General features: G+C 42.3%; 1 protein-coding gene across 2 annotated transcripts in view; it reads right to left on the reverse strand.

The window, feature by feature from the left end:
* LOC140384706 (kinesin-like protein KIF18A) overlaps positions 1-18399 on the reverse strand; it is a 117338-nt gene that overhangs the window by 24587 nt on the left and 74352 nt on the right. For both annotated transcript variants that reach the window (XM_072466656.1, XM_072466654.1), the window contains 4 exons: positions 17917-18081; positions 11232-11353; positions 9771-10012; positions 5589-5678 (listed from right to left, as the gene is read on the reverse strand). In XM_072466656.1, coding sequence (XP_072322757.1) covers positions 5589-5678; positions 9771-10012; positions 11232-11353; positions 17917-18081 — 619 coding nt within the window. The remainder of the gene's footprint in view (positions 1-5588; positions 5679-9770; positions 10013-11231; positions 11354-17916; positions 18082-18399) is intronic.

The raw sequence follows: 18399 nt of genomic DNA on the forward strand, positions 1-18399 counted from the left end.
GTTGCTTCAAATGGTTGCTTCACTTGATTTGTTTCAATATTTCCCTAATTTCTGGACAAGGCTGCTCTGTTTTTAAAATAGTATCACTTTTTCACCCACCTTATTTGGAAAAGAATCGTGAACCCTCAGTCAGGCAGATGGGAACTCAGCTTTTCTTTTCTCAAAGCTTCCGCAAACTCACTGCCTCTCTGCCTTTACTTGTGTTCTCAAGAAATGCAAGGGTTGCCAGATCAGAGATCGGACCTCACTCCAAAAAGCCTTTCTCCACCCCGTCTCTCTTCATAGCTCTTCACAAAATAACCCTGCGTTCTCTTAGTTCCACTTCCCTCATCTCTTCAAAATAAAAAAAGTCTCTGCAGGCGTTTAACCCTTAAATTATACACTACATTTATAATCCAATTTCCTAAAATCCTCCAATTGTCACACTACTGCCAGTATTACACTTGGGTCTTCACCAAGATTTATCGTGAGATCCTGAGAGAAAGCCAAGTGATGGTGGGATGGGGGTTGGCTCTCAGCCAGGCACCCCCCTCCTCTGGATGCAGGGCCCCTCATCCAGACAGTGAGTGCTTTTGAACGAGGATACCCCACCCTCACTAGTCCACAAGCAAATCCGACAAGTTTTGCTTGTGGTTGAATGGTAGCGGCAGTGTGATAAGGCCCTTAAGTGAGCATTTCCACATGTCACAAGAATGCACAACGTGACTGAGAACAGGCTTCACGATTTTCTGATGGTGGAGAGCAAGTGACATGTAAACGACTTAGCGGGGACCAGGCCATTCTGACAAACTTTGCAAGGGCAGTGGGACCAAATAGCTGTTGCAATCAATTGCAGGAATCTAGCCCCGAGGGACTGGATGCATTGCTGCAAGAAGTTCAATGACCATATGCAAGTGGCCAATGTCAATGAAATGTATCTTTAAGTGCATATCCTGCTAATTGTGCCACTAGCCTCTGATAGTGCTCAAGGCACAAACCTCCAATATTCACCGACCAACATCAATCGTGTCTCGTATCTAACCTCATAGCATTACTCATCCTTGTATTTAGGACTGCTATAAGTGTCACACTCTAGGGCAGCACGGTGGCGCAGCAGGTTAGCCCTGCTGCCTCACGGCGCCGAGGTCCCAGGTTCGATCCCGGCCCTGGGTCACTGTCCGTGTGGAGTTTGCACATTCTCCCCGTGCTTGCGTGGGTTTCGCCCCCACAACCCAAAGATGTGCAGGTTAGGTGGATTGGCCATGCTAAATTGCCCCTTAATTAGGAAAAATGAATTGGGTACTCTAAATTAAAAAAAAAAAAATAAGTGTCACACTCTTGATAGCTTGCATTCAATCATGAAGACACAATATTGTACCACACTCACTGACATAATTCTCTCTCTCTTACAGGACAAGATGGCACATAATTGGAGGTGGCAGCAGCACCTAATCCAACCAGTTAGGTTTCTGGGCAATGGCGACTCCGAAAATGTTGACAATACAGGATTCAACGATGATAACATTGATAAATGCCAAGGGGAAGTGGTTTGAATCCTGTTGGAGATGGTCATAGCCTGGCACTTGTGCGGCTCTAATGTTACTTGCCACTGTTGTCCAGGTTTTGCTGCCTGCAGGTAGGGATTGATTCACTTATCTAACGAATTGCTAGTGGAATTAAACATAATGAACATTTGAATTATGGCCTGACGATGGTCCTTTGTGCTAGTTAGTAAAGACATTTCCCCCATGTTGACTTCAATTTTGCACGGGTGCCTTGGTGTCACACATGGTAGAACGATGACTTGATGTCAAAGCACTCAGAGAGGTCCGGAGTCATAGTCCAAGTGGAACCCAAATTGAATATCAACGTGAAGGTTATTGATGTGTAAGAGGCACTTAGATAGCACCATCACCTTTCTATACTTTGCTGATTATCGAGAGTAGATTGGACAATTGGACTTGAACGGTTTTGTGCAGAACAGACATACCTGGCCAATTTTACACATTGTCAGGTAAATGCCAGTGTTGTAGCTGTACTGGAACAGCTTGGTTAGCGGCATGGCTAGTTCTGTAACACAGGTATTTCGCACTATTGTTGGGTTATTTTTAAGATATGCTTAATGCTGTCCCTGGTAAGCTCTTGCATTCCTCATTGGTCCCTTGGCTTGATGGTAATGGTAGGCTAAGGGATATACTGCAGCTCGAGATTACAAATTGTGACTAAATGTTTGATGATACGGATACTAGCTTTTTACTCATTTACTTATTAACTGAATTTAACTCCTCTCCTGGCTCACTAGTCCAGTACCATAAGTATTATGTTACAGCAAGCTTTAATATGTTGTCTGTTGGCTCAGTGAACGGACAGCTCAGGATTTGGTTGGATGAAGACAGGAGAAAAGATCTACTGTACAGGGAAAAGGCTCCTGGCCAAAGTAGTAGCCATGGTGGTGAAAAATGAGCTTGGTATCATTTTGATAGATGATGATCTCAAGCTCTTCTTCCATGCCAGTTCCCTGGCCAGAAGACTTCCCACCTTCCAAGGTGGAATTACCACCGTTCTCCTGTCTTGTAGTTGTAATGAAAAGTAGTCAACCTCTTTATCTATTTACAAAGATGCTGCTGCCTGATCTGCTGAGTGTATCCAACATTTTCTGTTTTTCTTTCAGTTTTCCAGAGTTCACAGTAAGGTAAGGTAAAATCGCCATAGTCCTAAATGACCATAGGCTGCTTTCCCCTTTGAAGGGGGAGAGCTGACTGCTGGCTGTTGAACCTGAGGATCATCACACTTCAGGCGAGGGGCAAGGTTGAGAAGGCACACCTTCATGAATAACCTCAGCTGATACAGGAACTGAACCCGCACTGCTGGCCTTGTTCTGTATCACATCCCAGCTGTCTCGCCCACTGAGCAAAACCGCTCAGTTTTTATATCAGTTTTCCAGAGTTCGCAGTATTTTGCTTTTGTAGTAATAGAAAGAAACTCTTGCATGTGTGTATTGAGTAGCTCCATTTGTTGAATGGGCCTGCTGCCTTGGACTAGCCTAAAGTAGATCAGAAGGTGCTTAACCACAAGAAAACTGTCACAAGCAACAGTTACTTTGCTTAGGGTTGGACATCTCCAGATTGCTCCATCCCCAGTCCAAACATCAGCTGACATGCATCACTAGAGCTTCTCCAGGGTGCAGGGTTTGTTCTAACATTGCCAGGAGCACTGACCAGGGGTAAAAAAAACCATTGCAGTTTGAAAATTGAACAATGAGTACTTTGAACAAAAATCGCTCTGTACACTTCAAACCCTCTTCAAGCACACAAAGAACCCTCTCCTTCAGGCATTTATTTCATTAATCTTCATCCCAATAGTTGTAAATATAATTGTATTTTTCTTAAACTAAAAGCAGAGATCCATCATTAATTTATCGACCAATATGCTATGCAGTTTGGAATGGAATGAATCAACTCGGCCCTTCGAGCCTGCTCCACCATTCAATAAGTTCATGGCTAATCTGATTGTAACCTCAACACCACATTCCTTCCTACCTCCGATAACCTTTCACCCCCTTGTCAATCAACAATCTATCTAGCTCTGCCTTAAAAAGATACAAAGACTCTGCTTCCACTTCCCTTTGACGAAGACAGTTTCAAAGATTCACCCCCCACCCCCCCCAAGAGAAAACATTTCTCCTCACCTGTATTAAATAAGCAGCCTCTTATGTTTTTAAACTATGATGCCTAATTCTAGATTCTCCCACAAGAGGAAACATTCTCTCCACATCTACTTTGTCAAGACCTCTCAGTATCTTAAAGGTTTCAAACAAGTCCCTCCTATTCTTTTTAACTCCAAAGAATGCAAGCCTAATGTGTCCAACCTTTCCTCATAAGACAATCTGCCCATTCCAGATATTAGTCCAAAATACCTTCTCATATTTCCTCATATAAGGAGACCAATATTGTACACAGTAATCCAGATGTGGTCTCACCAGTTCCCTGTACAACTGAAGCATAACCCTCTTACTTTATGATAAATTCCCCTCACAATAAGCAATAACATTCGATTAGCTTTCAGAATTACTTGTTCTACCTGTATACTAGCCTTGTGTGATTCATGCACTAGGACACCATGATCCTTTTGAATCTCAGAGCTCTGTAATCTCTCACAATTTCGATTATAAGCTTCTTCTTAATTTTTTTTATTGTAAAAAGTCAAGGCCACAGCACAGATCCCTGTGACACACCATTCATCACATCCCGCCAACCAGATAGGACCCATTTATGCCAACTGTTTCCTGTTAGCTAGCCAATCTTTAATCCATGCCAATATGTTATTTCCTACACCATGAGCTTCTATTTTCCACAATAACCACTTATGTGGTCTTCTGGAAATCTAAGTACACCACATCCACCGTCTCCCCATTATCCACAGCACGTGACTCCTTCAAGGAACCCCAATAAATTGGCTAAACATGATTTTCCTTTCACAAAACTGTTAACTCTGCCTGATTGTCTCGATTTTTTCCAAATGCCCTGCTTTAACATCTTTAATAATAGCTTCCAACATTTTCCCGAGGACAGATGTTAGGCTAATTGGCCTATAGTTTCCCACTTTTTTTTTGTCTCCCTCTCTTTTTAAATAATGGAACCTTCACCGAATCTAGGAATTTTTGAAAATTAAAACCAATACATCAACTATCTCCCTAACCACGGGAGGGATTCTCCGCTTGCTGCTGCTGATTTAATCGGCGACCAGGGCCAAATCCCTTATTATGACTGAATTGGGGGCGGCGCTTGCTCCGCCCCTCCAAAATGTCATCATCGAGGAGTACGCCACACGCCATCAGGACGTTACCTGAAGGCCCTTCCCAATGCTCCGTCCCCGATGGGCCGAGTTCCTGACCACACGGGGCACGTGTGGTCTCAGCAGTCGGGAACCCCGCGTGGTGGCTGTGAACTGTGTCCAGCGCTGGCACAGTTGGGCGGGAGCTGTGCTGCCGACCCGGGGGGGGGGGGGGGGGGTTTCAGCGAGTGCTGGGGGGACTTTTGAGGAGGTGTCCGCGGGCACGCAGGTCAGGTCTGCGCAAGGCCGGTGCCATGTTGTATGGCGTGACCGCTGCAGGTCGTCGCCGTGTGCGTGTGCGGCCACGGACCCGACAATTCTCTGGCTGTTTAAATCGAGAAGGCCGTGCGTTTTATGTGGCGCGGCTGCTAGCCCCTCACTGGTCGAAGGATCGGTGCTGGGGCCTCGCCGATTTTTCCCACATAAAACGCCACGGAGCCTCCGAACATAGCCCCAAAATCGGAGAATCCAGCCCACTTCTTTCAAGGCCCCAGGATTTGTTACCCAGCAGCCCCAACAATTTGTTCACTACCACGTCCCTGGTGATTATAATTTTTGAGTTTCCTGTCTTACATTTCCTGATTTACAGCTATTTTTGGGATGCTAGTTGTACCCTCTATAGTGAAAATCCATGCAAAATGCCTGTTCAGTTTGTCTGCCATCTTCCCACTTTCCGTTATGTAAAGCCGATTTGAGATACATTGATATGATATGCGGGCACACTAACAAAATGCACCATTGAATGTTTTAATAAAATGGAACAATATTTCACCTACCTGCTGCTGGTTTTAATTGATGAGGAGATTTATCCTTTTTGACTTTTACAGTCATTTCCTGTTGACTTCTGGAAGGGGTTCTTTTTGAGCCTAAACACATTAAAAAAAATATTTGAGGCACGACAGATCCTCCTGCAGCAATTAACACACATGGAATTAAAATGCAGGCAAAATGTATGTTTAAATAGGTGAGAAGACATGCTGAAGCTATCAAACGCAAGATTAAGAAGTTTTGTATATTTATCTGGTGGAAGAAAGTTGACTGTGTATCTTTACCAAATAAGATTCTCTCAGATCAGAATTTTTATAAATTGCAGATAAAGTTGTCAAAAATTCGACCTAAAAGATGTTTATTGCACAACTAATTAAACTTCTTTAAGGTGGTTCTATCAAGATAACATTTCATCACAGATTGAGGAAAATACATGCTGAGAGGTCACAAATATTGATTTAACACCTGCATGTTAACATAAATATAGATCATAAAGATATTTAAAAATATAATCCCCTTCAAGAGCCATGATTTGAAATCTGCTTTCACTATCGTTCAACTATTGCACTCCAGGTCACAATTTGCCACATTAAAAAAAGCTATCATGAAAGATCCATGGTTCTTTTGTCATTTACCTTAAATTTGTACCATGTGATTATTGACCCTTTCCACAGTTCTTCCCAATTAACTCTCTCAAAACTCTTCATGATCTTGAACCTCTATTAAATCTCCCCTCGTCTCTTCTTAAAAGCAAATGGCAACATCTCTCCATGCTACGTTTGACATCCCTCGTACAATCCGAGTACATCACCTCTGCACCATCTCAGGCCTCGATATTGTCCCTAAAGTATGATGTACAGATCTGAACACAATCCTCTAGCTATGGTTTAACTAGCGATTTATAAATATAACTTTCTTGATTTTTTACTCTACGGCTTTATTTATAAAGCCAAGAGTCCTGTATGCTCCTTTAACATGAAATGAAAATCGCTTATTGTCACAAGTAGGCTTCAAATGAAGTTACTGTGAAAAGCCCCTAGTCGCCACATTCCGGCACCTGTTCGGGGAGGCTGGTACGGGAATTGAACCATGCTTTTGCGACCTTCAAAGATTTGTGTGTACACCCCTAAGTCTCTCTATTCCTGCACCATTTAGTTTATATTTCTTCTTCTCATTCTTCTTACCAAATTGCATCACTTCTCACTTTTCTGCATAACTTGCATTTACCATGTATCTGCCCATTTCCCCAGTATATCTTCCCCTGAACTCACTGTTCACTAAATTTCTACGTTGTGTATAATCTCAAACTTTGAAATTATGCCCCGTTTACCCAGGTTCAGGACATTAGTGTAAATAAAGGGCATGTGAGCTCCTCTGTGAAGGTTTCATCTTTGTTGCAAAAGATTTTAACAGTTACCATGAAAAAATAGTTTGAATAAGCGTAGTTTTTGTACTACTGATAGGTCCACTAAAACACGTTGATTAGGCAACCATGGAACATTACATTTAAGCGCGAAAAATGGTAAAAAGGATGCACACAATGTGGTTAGGGTCAGTGTGATGTTAATGATATTTGAACCTTGATAAAGCAAGAATAATGAATTGTGCCGAAAATAAACCATTTCTGGCTAATTTAAATGGGGTATTCAAGTTTTATCATGTAAACCTTTATGTTCCGGCTTAATTTAGTATAAATATTATAAGGATACTTACTCAGTTGTCTCTGGGCAATTGACTTGAGTGGGGGAGCCAAATATACAATTCAAATACAAATAGTCTGGGATTTATTCAGTTATGGCTACTAGCAGCTCCTTTCACATTTGTCTCGCAGTAACTTAAAATCATGAAGCCCAGTAATTTTTTAAGGAGTATTAATTAGCCTGGATTATGTCAGAATCAGTTTAGAACTTTTGAAGTTCTTGGGTCAATAACTGGGACCAGATATTATTCAGGTCAAAAATTAGATCTCAAGGTCTGACGTTGTGAAACTCTGCCACTTCTCAAAGGCATGAGGACAATCCAAAAATGAAGGAGCTGTTAGTGACTCTAAGAAAAGGCTTGCTGGCTGGGTGCACTATCAAAATTACCTAGGTTATGTTTTTAAAACATTTTTCCAATTAAGGGGCAATTTAGGGTGGCCAATCCACCTACCCTGCTCATCTATGGGTTATGGGGACAAGACCCACGCAGACACGGGGCGAATTTGCAAGTTCCACACAGACTGTGACCCGGGGTTGGGATCAAACCCGGGTCCTCAGTGCAAGGCAGCAGTGCTAACCACTGCACTACCGTGCTGCCTCACCTAAGTTTATATAAACATTCCCCAGAATGTAACAAAGGCATAATTACAAGAATAGTCAGAAACACATAAATATATCTAAAATGAAAATGGCAAGATGATCCAAAAATATAACAATAATTGTTTAAAGTTAAAAAGCACCATCACAATATGTCACACAAGGAGGTTTCAGGTTTGATACCCTCTCTGCTGAAGTAACAGATTTCAAACAGGCTAGCATACAAGAAATGCAATTAACTGTGATGCTGTCTGATGGAGAAAGAAAATATTAAAAACAGATATGGATCCTGCTCTGCCCTCTATCAACTGGCCCCTGCTTTAACACCAGGCAAAAGCAATACTAGGTTCAGCCATCGTAATCCTGATTCTATCTCAGCAACATTAATTAGACTGATATTAAGAATGCCCTTTTGTTGAGATACAAGTGGGTGGCTGAGGGCAGGTATGGATTTGAGTGGAAAAATCTATTTGCTATTTCTTCCCTTCAGAAAAAAACAGCAGGATTTAGAAAAACATGTTATCTGATGGGGACTTCAAAGAAGTCAACAATTTTGTATTTTTTGTCATGTTAGCCAGGATTCACAGTCGATACCCCCAATGTGCCTTTTCTTCAGCTTCAAGTACTTCACACTGTGCTAACAGAACAAAAAAATACAATGTGACAAATTAAGCATTCTCATTCTTCCTTCGATTTGAATTTCAAAAGGAATCAGTCGGAAATGTTCCTACAGCGAGATCGTCTGGTCCAGCCGAAGGTGAACCCCCCACCCCCGGCGGAGGGGCGAGCCACAAAATAAGCCGTTGATAGCTGCGGGCCAGAAGATCCTGCCACTGACCAATAGCGGGATGCCACTACCGCCGCAAAACACGGTGCGGGGGTGGGTGGAGTGGTAATCCCGCATTCAGAGTTAACTTATTTCACTTAACATCAACCAAACAGGCTAAATGAATTATGCATATTAGTCCGAAATAACTTATTTTTCTTAGAATTTACAGTGCAGAGAGGCCATTCGGCCCATTAGGTCTGCACCAGCCCTTGGAAAGAGTACCCTACTTAGCTCACACCTCCACCCTATCCCCGTAACTCAGTAACCCCACCTAACCTTTAGGGACACTCAGGGCAATTTAGCATGGCCAATCCACCTAACCTGCTCATCTTTGCTTGTGGGAGGAAACTGTAGCACCTGGAGGAAACCCACGCTGACACAGAGAACATGCAGACTCCGCACAGACAGTGACCCAAGTCGGGAATCGAACCTGGGACCCTGGAACTGTGAAACAACAGTGTTAACAACTGTGCTACCATGCCGCCCACTTCATTTGATAATGCTACCGAGTAGAAAATGGGAAACCACGTTTACGTTAATACTGACCAGCATTAACAAAAATATAATTTTATACTTATAAATAGAATTTTCTTGGCAACTAATTCATAAACTGTAGGGTTAACTGGGGTATTATCCAATAAGGATTAGGACTATAATCAGTTCTGTAGAAGGGTCATATGGACTCAAAACTTTTGCTTTTCTCTCCACGGATGCTGCCAGGCCTGCTGAGTTTATCCAGCGCTTTCCGTTTTTATTTCAGATTTGCAGAGTCTGCAGTATTTTGCTTTTATTTGAAGGTTTAGGTTTAGACTGGGGAAGAATTAAGTAGAGATGTATACTATTCTGATCAGCTTTGCTACGTAAGGAATAAAACTTGATCGGTAAAGTTGTTTTCTGCTGACATAAATGAAATATTAACATAATATGCCCAAGCTACAGCAATTGTTTCAGCAGCAAATCACAAAAGTATGCTGGGAAATGCATGATCTACATTCTGGCAATGCTTCATTCTTCCAGTTAATTAAAACATGCTATAAATTATAGCTTAAGAACAGTTTACTTACTACACGGTGCAGCCTGGCAATAGGTGAGCTGGGAGTAATTCATGATCGAGGAAATGTTTAGCTGTCCATCAGATAACTGTTCTGGTAATTTCATAATCTGATCTTCCCATGTAATCCCTTTCTCCTGTTGTACTAACTGCTCCACTTGCACAAAAGCATCCTCAGCAGCTGCCGAAGCAAGTCCAGCTTCTTTCATTGTTTGATACTGTTGGCAGAATGCAGGCAGCAAAGTGTTTATAAGCCTGTAAAGTGAAAGCAAAACAAACAATTATGGTGCCGGTCCTAATATATCATACATGTAAAATGATGTGAGGTTTCACACATGACTACACATTTCCCGTTTTACGGAAAACACCAAGGAGATATTTTTCTTCCTTAATGCAGTGGTTAAAATCCTCACTGAGTTACAGCCACACAGGGAGTATTAACAGTTTGTTCTGAAGGTCAAGACACTTTTATGTAACTTAACCTTATTGCTAATATACCAGCAGTAAATTAACCAATAGGGTAGACCAGAAAAACAATATTTTGGTTGATTTGATCGAAGTTGATCAGGGATACCATCCAGCATTACAAAACATCTAATAATTTGATGTTGCCTTTTCTCCTCAAAATGTTATTCTCTACTCTCCCCCCCCCCCCCCCCCCCCATCTGATCAAAGTTAAAATGCTGCAAACTGAACCCTAACATAAAAGGTACACGTTGTCCATAAAAGGAATTCTACTTTACTTGATCTGAACTCACCTGAGTCAGAATGAACTATATCGAAGCCTCGCAAGGTGAATACAAAATTCAGATCAGAGGAATCTGATAGTTGCTATTTGATCTCTTACTGGCTAGACTGGCTAAAACACCGACAAAGGTTTTCTCTCCCTTATCACTTAACATAAGATATTGAATCAGAATTAGGCCATTTGATATAATATCAATAAACCATATAATCAATGTACGAAGTCTTACAACACCAGGTTAAAGTCCAACAGGTTTGTTTCGATGTCACTAGCTTTCTGACAGCGAAACAAACCTGTTGGACTTTAACCTGGTGTTGTAAGACTTCGTACTGTGCTCACCCCAGTCCAACGCCGGCATCTCCACATCATATAATCAATCACCAACAGGGCCCTTAATGAGGGTGTGCCCCTCATTACAAGTAACCAGCAACAAAAATAAAATAAAATACTAATGAAGGCTGTTGGAAGTTCCAGAATAGAATAATTAATACCACCACAACCTGAGGGTTATAAGGAGAATGCTCTCCTTTAGTGCTCCTGTGCTTTTGCATCCATTGATAAAATTATGAGCAGTGGGTGTGCAACTTCCCAAAATAATTTAAAAAAATCTTTAATTCCTTGAATTGTGCAGCAAGCGCTTTAATTATATTTTAATATAAAACTGGAAATGACATGGGTGAATAATGTCTTTCATATTAAGATGTTGGTACAAATTAAAAACTGCTTTACTTTTCCGTTCTTCTGTTCTCTGGTTTTTGGAGAGAAAGTAATTGATTCATATGCTGAATTTGTCGTTTTAAGTCCATTACTTCCATTTTTAAATGGCTGCACTGTAGATCTTGATTCAGGACCTGTCAACAGAAATATATTCGTAAGGGCAAATTTGTTGTCTGGAATAGCATAGTACACCCCACATCAATCAAAATATACAAAGAGGTAGAAACAGTTGATGAGGAAGCAGTTCTACAGGACTTTTAAGAATCCCTGGTCGTGCACATACAAAGTAAAATAACTAAATACCCACATTTTTTAAGATAGCAGATCCAGAGCTTTTTGTGCACATGGGTAAAATATATAAGCCACAAGTCACCCTCCCAACAATTTGTAATGACATTTCTAATGTACTGTCTTTTGTTGAGTACGCTGTGGTGACCCAGGCACCACCCATCTTATACATATTACTGTGTGACATGAGGTTAGTTTGTTTATTGTTCCTGATTGTTTGCATCTTGATGTAATGGTCGATTTGTACCTAAAGTTCTGAAGACTGCTGCCTTTATTTAGACAATCATCAACCACTTGATAGCTGAATAAATCTTTTCACCAGCAGTTTTAAACATTTTGCAGATATCAAGGAAGGCATCATTCACGCCGCCGCCCCCCCCCCCCCCCCCCCCCCCCCCCCCCCGCGAATAGCTTTTCTCAAGCAGATTCCTGTGTCCATTGTCCCATGCTGTATGGCCCAATGTAAGACATGGAAGTGTTCTCAGTTTTTATTCTGCTGGTGATTCATTGTAACCAGGATCTATGTAGCACTCCTGAGTTACTACTAGTGACCACCAAAGGTAGTATCGTCCTCACATCGAGAATTAGTCCATTCAGCCATTGGGATTACTGGCAGGGGATAATATTTTGGAATTATGGGTTTCTAGAATTCATTGCTCCTTAGCCATTTTAACACTGGCCAGTATTATTGTACTTCTTAAACAAGGTACATATAACACAAGTTTTGAGGGCAGATAATGAATTTTGTGATGTAGTACAGAATTGCAGTGTCAATAAATTGTGATCTCTGGTCTATGATGAATTAACTGATTTCAACTGATGCAACAATGGGTTAATGCAGGCCAACGAAGATAAATTGAATTCAGGGTTTATGCCCTATCAATTACTGGGGGCATAATTATACATGCAGGTGATGTCCTTACAGCCGACTAACACTGGTTGTCTAGGTTTGTACGTATTGCATGATCGCTTGGGTAGCTGATGTCAATGGAACTACACCCTAACCATGAATCATTGCCTTAGGGAGAGAAGGGGAGAACATTTGACATTTGGTGGGTGGGGGAATAGAAGTGTTCCTCCAGAAAGATAAATTCTTTTGTTGGGTCGATTTGAAATGTTCCCAATACCATATTTGCTTTTGTCCATAAGCATGTCTTGAATTTTTTGGCCGAATTTGCAAATTTAAAAATTGTTGTTTTACAGAAGAGGTAGTGTGTCTGCAGTTAATTAAACTTTATAGGTTCAGAAATTTGAATTAAATTTAAGTATTTACATAATCAAAGACCTGCTTTGCAGCTGTTTCTTTTCCTCACAGAGCATGATATGTTTTTGTTGGCACACACAGAACAAAATGCTCAAGTAGCCACTTAAAAGCAATATAAAATGAGTTCCGACAGAAAAGTCAAGTGCTAGATCAAATTTTCCAGCTGTGTATGTCTTATTATTTACTACTTCAATCAGTCTTACATCCTCACGTTCACTTTCTGCTCTTCCTAACATCAGACTTCTTTTTATCTACTTATTTCCTCTCCAGTTCTGTCACTAAGCCTCTGCTTACTGGAATTCTTTAACTCTTTCCCTCTGAACTTTCAAAGATCTCACAAAAAAACTCTCCTTTTGACCATGTTCTGATTCCATGCTTTAGAAGGAGTAGAAAATGATTTGGTCAATGCCAAACATAGGGAATGGACAGTAATGAAGAATTACTCCATAATGCCTCCTATGGCTCTTCAAGTCAGCATTCGTCATTCCCTTACTCGTTAGTTTAGATCTGTCCACCCTCCTTGTGCCGTTCCCATAACCTCCTTCCATCTCCCAATTTGATGACCTCTGCCGTTAGGGTACACAGCTCCACTTCAGCAGAATAATGAATTGTACATTATTACATTGTATATGAAATTCAGTTTTTTATGTTTTACTGTGCACATGGGAACTTCACCAGCCTTCTTAACACTAGGTGGTGTTGCTGCACCTCCAAAATGTGTCACCCAGGTGTGTTTCTCTTGGTGGTAAGGCAGGCAAATACTTTAATTTAAAATCAAATGCTGGCCTTTTGTGACTAGTGTTAATCCATTTTGTTCTGATTTTGGCAGGAATCCTCCATTTGCCTGCCGGTGAGCCCTCTTTCTCCTGATTTAATGGGGCATATGTCTTCCCTTTTCTCTAATCACGGTCTTGTCTGCTTTACTCCTTTGATCACTGCTAAGATGCTTCACCCTACCCTTGCTAGCCCACTACTCACTTCTAGCTTTGGAAAGTCTGAAACTCTCTGACTTCAGTGGAACTTGGGGTATCCCACACCTTGATCCATGGTCTCCTCTTCTTCCTTTGTTTGTAGCCCTTTCCCCAGACATTGTGCCTGCCGCATTTGTTAATTGATAATTGCAGTCCTGCCATCTCGCTACTGATTTGTTCAATGCTAAAACCATCAATTTGTTCTTTCGAAAAATTGTGTTGCAATTATTGTGCTTGTAATTGTAGTGTTTATATCCATGTGCTTTAAAGGATATATTAACAATTTCAGGGACAGCTTGAAGGGATGTGAAGACAGCTAAAAAGGCTTTGGTGAGGGTGGGGGGGCTGGATGAGACTGAAAATAGAGAGGGAGGATAAAAGAGGTGAAATATAAATTGGATGATGAGATTCAATTTGAGAACAGAGCATCAGCCAAAGAGAAGAACAGAGGCCTTCAACACAAAGTGAAAGGTCAGTGGTGTCCACGGCAGAGGAATTGGGAGTGGGTGGAGGAAATCACCCAAAGAGGGACTAACAGGTGCTCATCACAGCAACAACTTGTATTGCCTTTAACATAGTAAAACATCCCAACTTCCTTCACAGGAACATCATTGAACAAAATTGGACACCATGCCACATAAGAATATGTGGACAAGAGTGGGAAGGGTAGGGGATGAGATACACAACAGTATATATGAGACAAAGGAAAATGGCTACTGGGATGTAATGTCATCGGGAGGCCATACTAGGAAGCGGAGCTGATGGAGATAACATGAAGTTCAACATTCCTACCTTTTAATGGTTACACGATTAATAGCAATTGATGAACAACAGAACTGGCCCTGAAAAGTATTTTTTAGTATTGTTGAATAAAAGAGACATGTTGAAGCTTTCGGTCTTGCACTCATAGAATCATAGAATTTACAGTGCAGGAGGCCATTCGGCCCATCGACTCTGCACCGGCCCTTACAAAGAGCACCCTACTCAAGCCCATGTACCTATCATATCCCCATAACCCAGTAACCCCCACTTAACATTTTTGGACACTAAGGGCAACTTTAGCATGGCCAATCCACCTAATCCGCACATCTTTGGACTGCGGGAAGAAACCCACGCAGACACGGGGAGAACGTGCGGACTCCGCAGACAGTGACCCAGCCGGTAATCGAACCTGCGACCCTGGAGCTGTGAACCACTGTGCTAACCACTATGCTACCATGCTGCCCAATCATGATGCTACCGCGCTGCCCAACCACTATGCTACCGCACTGCCCAACCACTATGCTACCGCGCTGCCCAACCACTATGCTACCGCGCTGCCCAACCACTATGCTACCGCGCTGCCCAACCACTATGCTACCGCGCTGCCCAACCACTATGCTACCGTGCTGCCCAACCACTATGCTACCGCGCTGCCCAACCACTATGCTACCGTGCTGCCCAACCACTATGCTACCGTGCCGTGCTGCCCAACCACTATGCTACCGCGCTGCCCAACCACTATGCTACCGTACTGCCCAACCACTATGCTACCGCGCTGCCCAACCACTATGCTTCCGTGCTGCCCAATCATGATGCTACCGCGCTGCCCAACCACTATGCTACCGCGCTGCCCAACCACTATGCTACCGCGCTGCCCAATCATGATGCTACCGCGCTGCCCAACCACTATGCTACCGTACTGCCCAACCACTATGCTACCGTGCTGCCCAACCACTATGCTTCCGTGCTGCCCAACCACTATGCTACCGTGCTGCCCAACCACTATGCTACCGCGCTGCCCAACCACTATGCTACCGTGCTGCCCAACCACTATGCTACCGTGCTGCCCAACCACTATGCTACCGCGCTGCCCAACCACTATGCTACCGTGCTGCCCAACCACTATGCTACCGTGCTGCCCAACCACTATGCTACCGTGCTGCCCAACCACTATGCTACCGTGCTGCCCTCTGCACTCATCAGGACACTTCATAAGAATACCAACATAAGGGGAAAACATCAATTTATACTGAACGAGAAGAGGTTATGATTGGTTGACAAATAGATTGGTTGGGATATTGCCCTGGAGAATGATCCAGTTGACGGTGACCGACAGTTAACGGTCAAGCATTGTTTGAAAGTTAAATCAGGGAGGTTGACCCCGATTGGTAAGGGCATTGCCCTGAGGAATGAGTCAGTGAATAGCTGGGACTTATTTTGTTTCGCTGAAACAGGTACTATGCACCTGTTCTTTCTGTCTGCAAAGAACAGGGCCCTGCGTGTTAATAGGAGGAGGTAAACAGGAGGGAGATAAATCACTTGGTTGCATGGTGTACCAAAAACAACCTCTCTCTAAATGTTGGAAAGACCAAGGAACTGATCATCGACTTCAGGAAGCTCAGCATGACACACACACTCCCGTCTGCTTCATGGCTCCGAAGTGGAGATGGACGATAGCTTTAAGTTCCTAGGGGTCACCATCACCAACAGTCTGTCCTGGTCCACTCACGTTGATGCAACAGACAAAAAAGCCCAACAACGTCTCTACTTCCTACGGAAGCTGAAGAAATTTGGCATGTCTGCATCGACTCTCACAAACTTCTACAGATGTGCGATAGAGAGCACCCTATCCGGCTGCATCACAGCCTGGTATGGCAACTGCTCGGTCCAAGATCGCAAGAAACTGCAGACTGTGGTGAACTCAGCCCAACGCATCACACAAACTTGCCACCCCCACATTGGTTCTGTATACACCTCTTGCTGCCTCAGGAAGGCAGACAGCATTATCAGAGACCCCTCCCACCCAGGCATTTGCCTTCTTCCAGACCCTTCCACCAGGCAGTAGGTACAGAAGTCTGAAGACCGGCACATCCAGGCATAGGAACAGCTTCTTCCCCACAGCTACAAGACTCAACGACTCCCCCTCGGACTGATCTGTTCCCTGTAAGAACACTATTCATGACGCCCTATGCTGCTCTTGCTCGTGTATTTGCTTTGTTTGGCCCCTTGTTCCGCACAGTAACCAATCACTGTTTGTTGATGTACCATTTGTCAACGTTCTCTGTTGATTATTCTTGTGTCTACAATGTACGTACTGTGTACGTTCCTCGGCTGCAGAAAAATACTTTTCACTATACTTCGGTACATGTGACAAATAAATCAAATCAAATCCATGTCACAATACATAAAGCAACTGTTCTTCACAGGGTCAAGGTGCCTGGTTTAAATTTCAAACAATGCTTGGCAGTTAACTGTCAGTCATCATCAAATGGTGCATTTTCCTCCACCAGATTCCACTTCTCACACAATCAGCACTCTCTTCCCATACAGTATACATTGTTGTTTTCCCCTTATACTGATATTCTTGCAAGGTGTCCTGATGAATGCCAGGTGAAAAGATTCGATAAGTATCTTTTTTTCAGCAATTCTCAATTATTCAAATATACTTTTTTGAAATCTTGGAATGCTGTCACAGGATTAATTAATAGATTTTAAAAATAATTAAGAACATTTTTTGCCTTCTACATTTGCCCCATGTGTATATGTTTGAACACTTAGAAAAAAAATTACACTGAACAATTTAAGTGACCTTATTTTAGAGCATTTAGCTTCCTGATTGGGTGAAAATTCTTTAATGCGATTGACTATGTGGACAGCCTGATGACATCACTTCAACACTATCATGGGAAATCCTCAGTAAAGAATGCTGCAATCAATTGCAGTATCCCTGCATGGTGACAGAAATAAATTTCTCACTGAAAAGATCGCTAGATCTCAGTGACACTTACTTCATGTCAATGGCGAGCGCTTTTGCTTCGCCACTGATCGCAAATTCCAGCCCAGTGATTTCATCCAGAACCCTTCAGGCGTCGCACAAAAGCAGGTCCTAAACAGGTCAATCATTTGCAATCTACAGAGACTCCTTTTTCAGAAAATACCCAATCGTCCAGGAGTCAGAATGTCCAGTCAACTCTTGATCATAGGAACTGTGTTTCCATAAAGGGGAAAGATAGTTTGCCTAAACTTCAATTATTTTCAGAAATTGCTAATATAAATTAGCATGCAATTGGCTTCAAGAATGAAGAACTTCTGTTCTGAAAGGAACACACCTATAATACTGTATGCTATATGATATGATGGATCATAATGTATAAAATTAACCTCATAAGATTATCAATTATTTTAGTTTTACCTGAGGCATCTTTCCATTTTGGCCCAATAAGCACATTTCATTCTCTACACGGTGCAACCAGTTATCGTTTTCTTCAAGCATTTTCTCCGCTGTTTCCGTCTTTTGTTGAATATGCTTGTGTTGTGTGATTAATGCTGCAAGTCTACGTTCATGCTTGCAAGATGCCTAAAGATCAGATAGGTAAAGCACTATGTTAATCAAATAAGTATAAAATATTGATTTATTTCAAAAACAATTACCAGTACTGCAGAAATTTTGCAAACTTAAAGGGCAATAAACATATTTTTTTTTAAAAACAGCAGAACGCGAGGAATTTTCCTTTTCCTATAAGGTCATGATCCATGATTACATGAAAAAGTAGGTCTGACACAGGATATCAACGACCACGGTGTGATGCTAACACAGGTGAGGGGTACAGCGGGTTCCAGAACAGGTCCAACTCACATTTGGTATAGAGGCAAAATACTGTGGATGCCTGTGAAC

This window comes from Scyliorhinus torazame, chromosome 10 (genome assembly GCF_047496885.1).
Source record: "Scyliorhinus torazame isolate Kashiwa2021f chromosome 10, sScyTor2.1, whole genome shotgun sequence".
Taxonomy (NCBI): Eukaryota; Metazoa; Chordata; class Chondrichthyes; order Carcharhiniformes; family Scyliorhinidae; genus Scyliorhinus; species Scyliorhinus torazame.